Source organism: Penicillium antarcticum, assembly GCF_028974205.1.
Source record: "Penicillium antarcticum strain IBT 31339 chromosome Unknown utg000006l_segment0_segment0, whole genome shotgun sequence".
Classification (NCBI taxonomy): domain Eukaryota; kingdom Fungi; phylum Ascomycota; class Eurotiomycetes; order Eurotiales; family Aspergillaceae; genus Penicillium; species Penicillium antarcticum.
Genome location: NW_026695304.1, coordinates 2351600 through 2364337, shown reverse-complemented (window position 1 = coordinate 2364337; position 12738 = coordinate 2351600). Strand labels below are relative to the sequence as shown.

Here is a 12738-nt window from a genome sequence, read left to right as displayed (position 1 = left end):
ATTGGTGACTGATCCCTGCAACAAATCCGCATGTAGATATGTATTGTACTGTAATAGGTACACTGCTGCCCCCAAGTGCCCCTGGGCAGTGCCAAGCGGAGACTTACTATGTGGGCGGAGACTTACGCGGAGACTTACCTTGGTATGCGGAGACATTATCTTGCTCTGAAATATACATGGGGAGTCACTGTTGTACCCGATGACTTCAAACAGATCCCAATCAGTTGTGCATGTTTCTGGCTATTCAGCAATTACTAGCTACTTTATTCATATTGATTAGGTCTACTATAAGGTACTATTTAGGTTTGAGGTTCTCTTTAATGGGGTCTATTAGATAGTGTTATTATTGTTCAGATTCTATGTCTTGCTCACGTTATCTAGCTTAGTCTAAATCAGCTTCTTAATCGTATTAGAGTGGTTCTACTTGATAAATCAGCTTAAACGAAGTGGATAGAGAAGCAATCAAGATTAGTGTAATAGCATCCACCCAGGTCAATACACGTCTACCAATTAGACCAAAAGGACCACTATGTCAGCCTAACATGTTGGAGGTCACTATTAGGGTTTCAATGGTGTTTCCATTTGGTTATCCTCCGACCATCCTAACTTAGGTGCTAGTGGCCGTAGGCGCAGACAGCTCGTCTGCAATAAGTGTAACCGGCCAGCCCGTAATTTCCCCCCATTTTCCTATCTCATCTGCTATTTCCATGCGCTTTTGAGTATCGCGAAGCCAGGAACTACCTGCAAAAAGGCGTCAGACACGATACCAAACAAACGTCTAGGGATACTCACAGAATGTTATCGGACCGAAAGCATTGACCCACACAGCAGCAGAATCGCTTGAAAACGCCAAAGCACATATCTGAGTCGCATGGTATTCGAGTTTTTGATGCAAGCTTTCGAGATCTTGTATTCGTTGCAATGCTTTTAATGGCCGAGCTGTTGGTTGGGCTAGCCAAAGGATTCCCATGGCGGTATGGTAATAATGAAGTGTCGATGCTTGTCACATTAGAAGCAAAAGACGAAAATCTCATGTGAAGGAAGCTTACTATGCCAGCTTTGCAGCGTCCATATAGATCGGAAACTACTCTGCGCCCGTAGTTCCGGGGTCTCTATCGTGTCGAAGGATGAAGGAAGAGACAGTTTCCAGTTATCGAGATCCACCTTTATGGCTTGCCATTCCAGCGGGTCCAAGGCGGGAGAATCAATGGATAAGCATCGGTTGATGATTTTCCCCAAAAGAAAGGTGATCTGGTTAGCAAAGTCTGCGTCATCGGTGGGTTCCGGAGGTCCAGTTTGATCATAAAGGCTGATCATGAGACTGCGTTGCTCAATCAATGCTACAGTGATGTCTTCGCGTAGATAATTCCAGTAGCCAGCACTGAGTAGGTCTGCTGCGAGGTGAATTTCCCGGCTAGCCAGGATTGAATAACATCCTTGCAAATGATTTTGGGAGCTGCCATTTTCTAACACGAAATAAAAACCATCACCCAGTCAGATGTATCTTAACAAAGAGTTCAATGGGTCTAAGGCAAATACACTCACGTGTTATGATTTCAAAAGAACGGAGTAGACAGATGGCGGCTAACGTCTCCCCGATGGGAAGTTGATCCACATTCTTGGTCACGGATATCAGTCTCCGAACGCTATCGTAGTGATAAAACTCGGCGATCCCTAGATAGACGTTATCTCCAAGAGTACGGTGTTGATTAGCAGCAGCAAAAGCGAGGATAGCACTGAGTAATAATGGATTATATCGCGCTCGAATAGGAACTACATCCTTGAAATGGCGCTTGCTGTCGTTCAGATCATACCATGCAGCTAGTTGATCCATATAATGGCGATACAGCTTCGCAACTTGTACATGGCGGAGAGCATATTCAGGATCCTGGGTTGAAGGGTAATCGGTAACGTGGTCAATTGAACTCAAAGGGGCCACTTGATGCGAAGAGCCTGTAGGCGAAGCGGCTGTATCGGTGTCATGGATCCAGCGACAGTCCCGGGAGCTTCGTTGACAGGGCGAACAATTGGGTCTTTTGCCATCGCCTTTCACTAAGTCAGTAGTCTTCAATCAATCACCTTAATTCATGCAACACGCAATACGAACATTTAATTCTCCGTGATCTGCATATCTCGCTGCACGACTTTTAATCAGCTGCGGGTTCAAACTTGAAAGTAATCAACCGCCACGGGATCGAAGGGTGGGTAGACACATAGGGATCATGTGTAGCTAGAGGGCCATTTACCATCCTAGAGTCACATTACTAAGAAAAAATATACCAGCGGATATAGAGAAAAACAGTAGACTTACGATTGTGTTGAAGTGGTCGTGGCATTGACCCGTTTGGCGGCTGACGCCCTACGAGCTACTGCTCCAAGTGATAGACCCGCAAAGGAATAGCGAAGAAGGCGGGGATCTGCAAATATTTCTGCTCTGTCGGGGCATTCGGTTTTGTCCTCGCTAAACTCCCAGGGTTATTGCCCCCTCGCAGGCTTATTTACGTGGTGTATCGGAGTCAGTCGGCAGTATGACGCTATTAGAGCCCTTCATTCAGATTGAACCACTGATCCCTGAAAGTTGATTGGTGTTTCCCGGTGGAATTGAAAGGCGGAAAGCGAAAAGCGAGGCGAGAAAGGGATAGTTTTGCGAAAGGCGAAGTGAAGCGCGGAGCAAGCCCCGCCATAAACTCCACTTTAGCTAATACTGGACCAATAAGAACTATTCTGTCTATATCCAAAGGCGAGAAAAGTACGAGAAGCAAGTGCAATAATCACTTGTAACTCGTTACAATAATGTTCTTCATTAGTGGATATAGCGACAATCAATTTAAACAATTCTCGCATGGGATATAAATCTTACCTGCTTCACCCTAATTTGTACGCCGAACGAAACCATACCCCCAGCTGATTGCATCCAGACGACCTTCCCGAACCGAGTCATTGATTTTGTTTCATCATGAGCCAAATCATTTTCAAAGCCCCAGCAGCTTTAAGCCGCCGCTGTCAAACACGATCCTTGTCAACCAAGCTAGGAAAACTCCCAAGCTATCCGACTTCAATCCGCCCATCAAAGACCGAAGTTCAACATGCGCAACTTTCTCCCCAGAACCTAGAAATTGCTATGCGCAGCCTCAATCAAGATGGCCTTGTCGTCGTGGAGAATGCTATACCTCCTGGCAGCCTTGATCAGCTCAACACAAAGATGATCGAGGATGCATATGCTCTTCAGGCCAGAAAGGAAGATAGTCCATTCAATTACAACCCTGGAAATATCCAACAGGATGCTCCACCGGTGAAGGAGCACTTTGATACCAGCATTTTCTTAAGTACGTTGAATAGGAAGACAAGCCCTCGATCCTATATACAATATCTAACTTCCCCAAAGACCCGATCGCAACCCAAATTACCTCCTCAGCACTGGGGCCCCGTCCGAAATGGACATTCTGTTCTGGCAATACCGCTTTACCACCAACAGCGGAGAATCCTCCTATGTCTCAGCCTGTTCATTCAGATGCAGACTTTGCGCATCCGTTCCATCCATTTGCATACGTGATCAACGTGCCTCTGATCACCATGACCCCTGAAAATGGGTCCACAGAAGTATGGCTGGGAACTCACACAGATACTGGACTACATGTTCAAGAGGGGCTACACGGTGAGCGCGCAAGTGGCAGAATCAAAGAAGTCGAGATTGAGAGACGTCGTGCGGAAAGACCTCCCTGCCAACCTGTTGTGCCAAAGGGCTCTTTTATCATTAGGGATTTGCGCCTTTGGCATGCCGGGGTTGGCAACCAGACTAAAGATCCACGAGTGATGCTAGCAATGAGTAAGTTGTTTCTGGTGGTTCTTTTTTTTCAAAAGATTAATTCTAACATTGGCAGTTCACTTTGCATCTTGGTATCGGAATCCCATGAAGCTCGAATTTGCGGATGACGTAAGGTCTATCATTGAGAATCAGACCGATGTCGAAGTTCCGGTGGACTGGGTGACGAAGTCTGAGGCTCTTTCACGTTATTTGAACCGCGGCTTCGGTAATGCGTACGATTTCAACCAGCGACCCTGAATTGAGAGCTCATCGTTATATTCGCTACAACTGCTAAGGATGGAGGGGATCCCGTTCTGTATACCACCTGGTTTCAATTTTGGACCCGGTTTCGATCCTTGTATATGACTTGAAAGAAACGTTTACCATATATAGATCACATAATCGACTTGAAAAAAAGGAAACTCATGTCAGATGATTTATTCTTTATGAGGCACTTGAAGCGCTCACTCAAGAGAAAGGAAACCGCTCTCTTTCTTCGCCTAAATGTTACCTACCAGCTTTACCAACAAGCACGGAGAAACGGTATCAGTTTTTATACTGCCAAAAAAGGAGAATCAAATAAAAAAAAACATACAACAGTAAGGATTCGCTAGTGGTCACCCACCTAACTACTAACTTACCGGCGTGTGGCTTAAGTACGGCTGAGCGGACGGGAAGCCCTGTTCTCCACACCCTGTGGTCGTATGTACTAGACACTGTAGTAAAGGAGTTCATGTACCACAAGATTGAACGCTACAACTGCTTGTGTCCAAATGGTATCCGAATAGTCACGGTGACGTACTCACTCCGATTTCGTATGCACACCTATCACAATTTGATGACCACTGTCTCGGCACAGTAGCGCAGCAACCACCCGCCAAGGATCCCGAAGCCAAGACCTTGGCATAGGGGGGTCCTGAACCAGTCAACAGGACTCAGAAAATCCTGGGTCTCGTTGAACTGGAACCGTATGCGAACAAGGTTTCAAGGTCTCACATGTCTTATTAATACTTGCCATCAATTGATTGCCCCTGTAGTCTGTATTAGTGCACAGCCCGTAATACGTTTGGTCATCTTGCTTTCGCTGTTCACTGCCAATTTGGTTCTCTCTTGCTTTGCTGAACTGCGAGATTTCTCCGGGCAAGGATCTTCCAAACAGTGGCTGAAGAATCTGCAGCTAGTCGAACTTCACTTGGCAGTTGGATTGATTAATTCATGATATCAAACATAAATTGCCAAATAGACCCATCATTTTAGATCAAAGAATCAATACGGTAATAGTCAACTTCGACTGCTTGTTTCTCTATGGCCTACTGTAGCTAATGACGATAGAATATGACTAGCTTTATGGTACATCTAGATACAGCATAAAAGGGCATTATTAGCGGTCATAACTATCTAAGTCACTATGTCCTAGCATCTTGATCTTCTCTGAATCGTTAACATCGTTATCATCAATAGGAAAACAAAACGAAAAGGTATCTCCCCTATAATCTATTCCCCCAGCAGGTGCCATCTATGGAACTCAAAAAATCCGTAAGCTCTAGCTTTATCTCGTGAAGCGAATATTTATTAGCAGGTCAGGGATTAGTGGTCCAGGAGTCTAAGATCATGGCACTTGCGTGCATCCATTGAGCTTCAGTGCCAGCGACCATATCAGCTGAGGTGGCAGATGGTATCACACCCGACAGAGACTCTGATGTGCCTAGAGTAGGAGATAGCTCGGGCAATGAGCCAATGGGCATCATATCCAATAGCTGCACGCGTGCTTCGAAGCTTGTCATTGACTGGTGGGGAGATACCTCCATTGTTGTTGGTGGTAGCGCCCACTTCACGGCGGCAGATTGCGTCGGTTGCCCGGGTGTTGTGAATGAGGATTGGCTTGATATTGCTTTGCCATTCTGGCCCATAGTAGTCAAGGCTTGGCTGCCGCGGGGCCCTTGTCGCCGTGAAAACCCTTGCTGGACGTGATCAATGAGTCGATCTGCCTGGCAACTAACCTCACGGACAACCTGAGCTGCGTTTTTGGCTGCCAGGAAGTGATCGCTGACCAGGTCCAACGTGCTAATAGCCGTCTGCAGGGACTTGCGAGCGGAAGGAGTCGGGGGACAGAGGGCATTCGCGAGCACAAATCCTAGAGTACATAGAATAGCATCCCATTGGTATTGAAAGATGGGTGACCATCCGCGCAGGAGATCCGTCTCTGACAGGACTTGGTTTAGAATACTGGTGATCGCCATGGCATGGTTCAAACAAGTGATATTAAATCCGTCAGTCTGTGGGGTCATGGAAGAACTGACGGGAGGAAATCTCATGAATGGACGTAGTGTCGAGATCAGAAGATGATGATAGTGAAGCTCCAGCAAGAGGCGTTGGCGCTGAAGCCAAAGTGGGCTATACAGGGATAGATTCAGCGCGGCGCGATTGGTGGAGAAGGGTTCTCCCGTGCCCTTACGAGCATTGCACAGGGACTGCGGGACACTTTGAACCCAGCTGTGAATGACTGTCATCTCTCTTCCGAGAAACTCAGCCAGGCTTTCGAGAAGGCGCGGGTCATCATAAATATCGATGGACTTGTCCCCATTTAGCAACTGGGAACATTTTCGCTGGAATGCCGCCTGCACGCCTTGAACGAGAAATGTGAGCTTCGTGCATTGGACATGGAAGCTTAGCCAGCTGATGTCCTCATCATTTGAGAGGAGTACTGTGCCAGATAGTCGGGCGTAATCGCGAGAATCTCCAGGCAGCCCGCAGCTGACATGGGATAGCTGAATGAGTGGAGGTCGACCCAACGTCATCGAAAGTTGGCTGTCTATCCGATAGAGTGTCCACCAAATTCGACGATGTAGCTCCTGCTGCGCGGCTGGGATCCCATCCAGCGGGCGGATATTCAGGCGCAGCGCGTGCGCAATGCGCAGAGTAGCACCCAGGTTGATGTGAGCCGTATTTAGTAGGGAAGTGTTGTACAAATAGACAATCGAATAGATGTGGCTCTGCACCACCACGATGCCTGGGTTCTCGAGCTCTCTCTGCAGGAGCCTCTGGGCCCTCTGATAGTAAGCTCGACTAGCGCGATTCGCGTTCTTTGCCTGCCAACCAGCATCCGAATCTCCTTGCTGGTCGTTTCCACCGACGAAGAAGGTGCTGCTGTATTGCATACAAACTGCCAGCAGTACATCGACCAAGGCGGATGGCTTCCGAGTAGAATTCCCATCCGGCGTTGAATCGGACCACAATGAGTCGTAATATTCCTGGAACTCAGGTTCCGAGAGAACAGGGTAGACGCAATGGAAGGACTGCCAAAGCAGATTGAGAAAGTGTTCCTCTTGTGATCTTGTCAAATCCTCGGCCTCCTCATTTCCGTCCTGGTGTTGATCTGCGTGATTGGCGGGGTTTGTATCCCATCGCGACGGTTCATGAGTTGGGGTATTATAATGAAAGCGTGCCATGCATGCTTCTAGTTTCGCATTGTCAATTGGCTGGTTGAGCGCTTGAGACAGATACCGAGTGATTCGCGTGACAAAATATGATGATGACAAGGGTCCGTAATAAATCTGTCCTGTCTCTTGGAGGCCTTGCCATCCTTCCGTAGTATTGGCGAGCTCCCCAAAGTCAAACGAACTGTGAGCGGCATCTGACGACGGGGGTGTCAAAGAACCCGCCTGTGCTTGGATCTCGGCATCATCTTTGAGTTTCGTTATCTGCTCTTGAAGGTCTTTGACTTTATTTCGCAACCGTTGCATCTCCCTACGTTCAGATATAAATAATCAGATCATCACGCACCAGAAATACAAGAGAGATTTATTCCTACCGGTTTGCAGCCGGGAGCGAGGTAGCCTCCTGTGGCTTTGTGTTACTGCAATGACCTCCTCGATTCAAGCAGTTTTGACATGGCTGCTTGTCATCGCATCTCACGCGATTAAGCCGACACCAGTCACACGCCCGAGCGACCTGGTTACGCTTAGGACGTGGAGCTGTGACAGGCGTGGCTGACGCTGACCTCTCGCGGGAGGCGTCAATCGTGGTGTCAAAGTTGGCGGAGAAAGTGGAGTACATGACGGAACCGTTGGAGGACAAAACGATAGAGATCTGAATTCAGACCAGTCGACTCCAAACGGCTGTCAGATTCTTTAAAGTATTTTTTGATTATTGAAGGTGAGATGGGGAGGGGTAGGAGGGACAGGGGTGGTGAGGCGCTACAAAGAGAAAGTTAGGAGGCATATCTAACACTGACAAAGGTACCAACAAAGGGGCAAATTCAGCCATGAAGAAAATGGCTTCTGCACAGCATAAGCCGTGCATGGAATGACAACAGGATACTACACGCCTCGCTGTAAACCCACTAGTCTGTTATTCCATCATTCACAGTATATCAGAACTTGTTGCTATCATCCCTGATAACGCCAATTCCTCACTTTAATCTGCTATATTTTCCAACCATGCAATATAACGAATTACGAGATATTGCGATATAGCGAACTTCACTTGACCTCCTCCCATACAAAATTCGGATTAAATGGGTCACGAGCCATATCATGTACGATTCATCACGTGACATTCACAACTTTGCTTTACACGCAAATGTTTCTAAATAATAATTATTTGTTACAGCGAAATGATACTTGTTTAGGACTAGATCATAGCAAGGGTATGCTATGCAAACTGAAGAATCGTATCTCTGACAGCAGGACGATCCGGCCCGATACCGAAACTCGCCATTGGGAGTGACTCCCTGCCGCCATAGCTCTATAAGAAGAAAGTCCAGACCATCGACAGCGGGCCGATGCCTAGCCGAGGTTGAATGGACAAGGATCAAAAGTATTGTCCGTGAAAATCTTTTGTTTCTGTATATATCAAGAACAGCTGTGATCGACAGTTTTTAGCGTGAAGAATGGAGAAGATGCTGACATTGGACGATCGTCTAAATATCTACGTTCAGATAGGAGAAATATATACTGCACTCAGCCAGCCACTCGTAGGAAATGAAGGCGTTAACTTGAGCCAACGGAGATTAAATCGGTACCGTGATCAACCAGAACATTGATAAGAAATGCGTGAAAGGGGATTTCCAATTGGATTCGAGCTTATTGCTAATGCTACTGTAACTTCCGGATGATTCGTCATTCCCGTCCTATCCAGAGACCCTGAAAAAGCCACAGTGCTTACATGTTGGGAAAGCCAAACTCAACGGTGTGCTTGGCAGTCCGCCTTATCTGACAAAGAAGAGATCGGAGTGAAGTCCGTTGCTCCTCTGGGAAACTCGCATCGGCTGCAGAAACGGAAATCCCCGATTCACACGTGCTTCCGCCGAGGGATGGCAAGAAACGGGACAATGATCACATTTCTAATACGTCGAGTAGCTTCTAATCTATCTTAATCGAATCGGGCAAAGACCTCTTGTGCCTCGGCGAATTCCCGTAGAATGGTGTCCCTCTTCTCGGGGGAGCGGAGTCGAATGGCACAGCCGTAGTCTTTAGGACAATGCAGGAAACCTTTACTAGCACCAGAATGGGCCGAGATGTCATTGTCGCTGCCTGGCGGTTCGACAAACTCGAAAGCCCAAAGTAGCTTGGACACGCCAATAATTAGGTTTCTTTCCGCTAAGTGGATGCCCGGACAGATGCGCCGGCCCGCCCCGTAGCCAAGATGATCACGTCGGTCGGACGCTGCGTAGCTTGAAGCCAAGGCTGGGAAATCAGCAAACCGTTCAGGTTGGAAATGTTCTGGCGCATGCCATCGGTCACTGTCATGATGCATGCCCCAAACATTGAGGACGATGCTCGACCCTCGGGGGATGAATTTTCCATCGACGTGGTCATCTGTAGAGGATTTTTAGCCAATTGTTGGTCCTTTGCATTTCCCCTTCCTATTATCTTTCTCGATTGGTGGCGGAGAATGTTTAACCGACCTTCAGCGACAGCATGGGTAACGCCCAACGGGCTAACGGGACGCCACCGGTGGGACTCCTTGATGATCATGTTGATATAGGGTAGTTGGGGCCAATCAGACCATGTAGGGGAACGGTCATTTCCGATAACAGAGTCAATTTGTGCGTGAGCCCTGCAAAACCCTTGCATTAACTTCTCGCTTAGGGAAATGATGACGAAAAAAGGCTGTCGGCTTACTTTCTCTGTACTTCTGGATACTTGGTCATAGCCTGGATGATAGTCAAAATCAGCGAGGACGAAGTATCCGAGCCTCCTTCCATCAGGACGCCACCCAAGAATCGCAGCTCGTTTGCAGTGAGCGCCGTCTTATCCTGTGCATCCAGAACTTTATCCATAAAGGAGTCCCGTTGAACGCCCCGTTGGCGGCGCTCCTGCACCTGAGTGAGGACGGTCTGATAGAGTGACTGCATGAGATCGCCGACTTCAACCGCACGGTTCCGCCAATTCCCCAAAAGGCCCTGCGGTACGAAGCGCAGCAGAGCAAACGAGTCGACAGGTGGCGTGGCGCCCAATTCCTGCACCAAGGACCATTTGCCCATTAGAGCGAAGAGCTTGTTCATGTATTCATCACGGACTGTCTTGGTGCGAATGCCAAAGACAAGCGAGTTGGTGATACTGTTGCTGTACCGCTTGGGGTGCAGCATATGATCTTCTGGCATGGTCAGAAAATCATGCAGCATCTGTTTTGCTTCGGCTTCTTGAACCTTCCAGTGCTCTCGCTCGCACTGTGGTTCCATGAAGTACTGGTGGATGATTTTACGCAACATGCGCCATCGCTCCCCGTATTGCATGACCAGAAGATGGTCACTCTGTGTGATCAGGTGTGATACCAGCGATGCGGGTCGGTGGGAATAAACGTTACTCTTTTTGTCGAGCAGTTTTTTGATTAACTTCCAGTCGCTGATCACGATCGTGGTATTGTTATATCGTTTCAGTGTGAAAAGTCCGCCATATTGTTTGGCCCACTTGGAGAACCTACACTAATCACTTAGCGTGTTACTCAAATAAATCAGAAGAGAGTCATGGATCTTTACTGGAAATGTGCGTCTGACTTTGGTACTTGCAGTTCGTTCCCAAAGAGTGGAACGGTTGGAGGTCCTATGTGCCTGTTAGGTGTCAAGTCTCTCCTCTTCATTGCAACGACGTACCATCCGGGAGGTCTGCGGGTCGATGCCCTGCGCGGAATAGGTAAGTGAAGAGAAATAACGCGCTGGCACTACTCAGCAGTATTGCCAGAACATGTGTCGGGGCGAGTGGTAAGAGGTCCATTGTGTTGACAAATGGCGAGCAATTGTCTCTTCAGGGTAGGCTCCTTGTCTATACTTATGACCAACGCGGGGAAAGAAAAACAGATCATTTTGAGGGACTGCAGCAGGCCGTATGTAAAGTTAAGATCCCCTGTTGTAGGGTTCCTAAAGGAGAATCGGAGTCCCTGGAGCATGAAACCACGCAGTTTGATACATTCAATGAGGTCGTAATCTGCCCCCAAATACGATCGGAATTTTGTCTGAATGGACCTTTTCGGTGTCGAGAATATGCTACACACGGCCCTGAAAGGTTCTGAGAGGAGGACTGATATGCCCTATAAGCTCCAGCTGCGGGAGAGCCAATCTCTCTGCTTGACAGACAGAGTGGAAAGATGAACACCCAGACAGTACTGCACATTTGACTTTATACAAGATTTATGAGGGTATGAGAGTGTCGCTCGTGGCAGATAACCCCCTTACGGTCATGGATCTCCCTTCAAGATGACTGTGGCTCAATATACTATCTCTGGTTTGGGACACAAGCCAAGGAAAATCCTGTCTACACAGGAAGGAAGGACTGGAAACAACATTGGAATTCAAATCAAAGACTCTTGAAATCAAATTTCTACTTGGCCGCATCTTCGACTACTATTCGTCGCTGGGCCCAAGGAGCTACCTGCTCCAACTTCTCTTGTCTGCTTGTGGAGTGGCCGTTTGACCCGTTCGTCAGGCCGGGGTTCGCGCCATTGAACTGGCCCTGCTCATATGCCACAGGGCCCAGGTTTAACTGAGTGAGGGACATATCCTCCGTCCACTGCTCAAACTCAGCATTTTCAGGCTTAGCCTTAGGCTGAAGATCAGCCTGTTTGGCCCATGATTTCTCTTCTTCCCAGGCAGAGTGTACCAAATGGCGCTGGAAGAAAGAACCCTTCATCTTTGCCACGGCAAAGTCCCAATCAGTGGTATATTCCCGGAAAAAGGGCTTATATCCCAGAAGACCTCCAATCCACCGACCAACAATTACGCAGGTCCAATATCCAACCTGTCGGCGAAAAGGCACCCATGCGGGGGCAGGTGTATAGGCATCCCCGCCATCCTGGATCTATTACACGGTTAGAAAAGCAAAATCATAACCTTTGGCTGATTTGAGATCCTTACCGCGAGGAACTGAATCCAATCGAGTCCTCCATCGTGCAAAAGCGCATCGTGCCAATAGCCATACCAGTTTTCGAAGAAGACCCGGTCGAGCTGATAGTCGTTCCCCGAGTCCGAGGCACTCAGGTAGACAGTCATGCTCTCGGGAGAATCGGAATGAATGAAGAAATTATGCACACTACCCGCCTTGACTGAGATCTCCCCATCTGCTTTGGTGATGCGGCGTGTGACGCCGTCTACGTTAATCCCGAGTACTCCATGCTCGACGCGGAAGTACTCAGTTTGGAACTGGTGGAAATGAGGGGGCGGTCCCTTTGGTCGATCCGGACTGTTAATGAGCTTGCGCAGATTATCTGGAATCGGGCCTTCAATGGTGTGGCGGTATGTTTGACGGAAGAGAAAACAACGACCTGGTGGGGGCTCAAGGAATTCGGTGGTAAGAAGGCCACCAAATCTACTCTCCAGTTAGCTCCTCAATGATCTTTCGGTTGAGTCGATGATTATACGTGGAAAGGACCAAATGGCGTACTTGACAGTGGTTGATTGGCCAGCCGAAGAGTGATAGGGTACAAATGGTGCCATT

At 48.1% G+C, this 12738-nt stretch overlaps 6 protein-coding genes across 6 annotated transcripts; 2 read left to right on the top strand and 4 right to left on the bottom strand.

Annotated features, from left to right (window-relative positions):
• Positions 1-607: 607 nt before the first annotated feature.
• On the bottom strand, positions 608-2336 carry N7508_006965 (uncharacterized protein; the record flags this gene model as incomplete). Its single annotated transcript, XM_058465030.1, has 5 exons — positions 608-741; positions 793-999; positions 1050-1466; positions 1546-2052; positions 2312-2336. 5 exons carry the CDS (start codon positions 2334-2336, stop codon positions 608-610), a joined length of 1290 nt encoding a protein of 429 aa, XP_058318883.1.
• A 620-nt stretch (positions 2337-2956) lies between these two features.
• N7508_006964 (uncharacterized protein) lies at positions 2957-4063 on the top strand (the record flags this gene model as incomplete). Its single annotated transcript, XM_058465029.1, has 3 exons — positions 2957-3326; positions 3386-3826; positions 3882-4063. 3 exons carry the CDS (start codon positions 2957-2959, stop codon positions 4061-4063), a joined length of 993 nt encoding a protein of 330 aa, XP_058318882.1.
• Positions 4064-4102: 39 nt separating this feature from the next.
• N7508_006963 (uncharacterized protein) lies at positions 4103-4667 on the top strand (the record flags this gene model as incomplete). The annotated part of the gene is made up of 3 exons (XM_079040911.1): positions 4103-4163; positions 4267-4348; positions 4406-4667. The coding sequence occupies 3 exons, from the start codon at positions 4103-4105 to the stop codon at positions 4665-4667; spliced, it is 405 nt and encodes a 134-aa protein (XP_078897040.1).
• Positions 4668-5385: 718 nt separating this feature from the next.
• N7508_006962 (Zn(II)2Cys6 transcription factor) lies at positions 5386-7861 on the bottom strand (the record flags this gene model as incomplete). The annotated part of the gene is made up of 2 exons (XM_058465028.1): positions 5386-7552; positions 7617-7861. The coding sequence occupies 2 exons, from the start codon at positions 7859-7861 to the stop codon at positions 5386-5388; spliced, it is 2412 nt and encodes an 803-aa protein (XP_058318881.1).
• Positions 7862-9178: 1317 nt separating this feature from the next.
• On the bottom strand, positions 9179-11022 carry N7508_006961 (cytochrome P450; the record flags this gene model as incomplete). Its single annotated transcript, XM_058465027.1, has 5 exons — positions 9179-9624; positions 9714-9865; positions 9931-10728; positions 10788-10851; positions 10902-11022. 5 exons carry the CDS (start codon positions 11020-11022, stop codon positions 9179-9181), a joined length of 1581 nt encoding a protein of 526 aa, XP_058318880.1.
• Positions 11023-11625: 603 nt separating this feature from the next.
• On the bottom strand, positions 11626-12737 carry N7508_006960 (uncharacterized protein; the record flags this gene model as incomplete). Its single annotated transcript, XM_058465026.1, has 3 exons — positions 11626-12102; positions 12159-12609; positions 12685-12737. 3 exons carry the CDS (start codon positions 12735-12737, stop codon positions 11626-11628), a joined length of 981 nt encoding a protein of 326 aa, XP_058318879.1.
• Between the last annotated feature and the right edge of the window lies 1 nt (position 12738).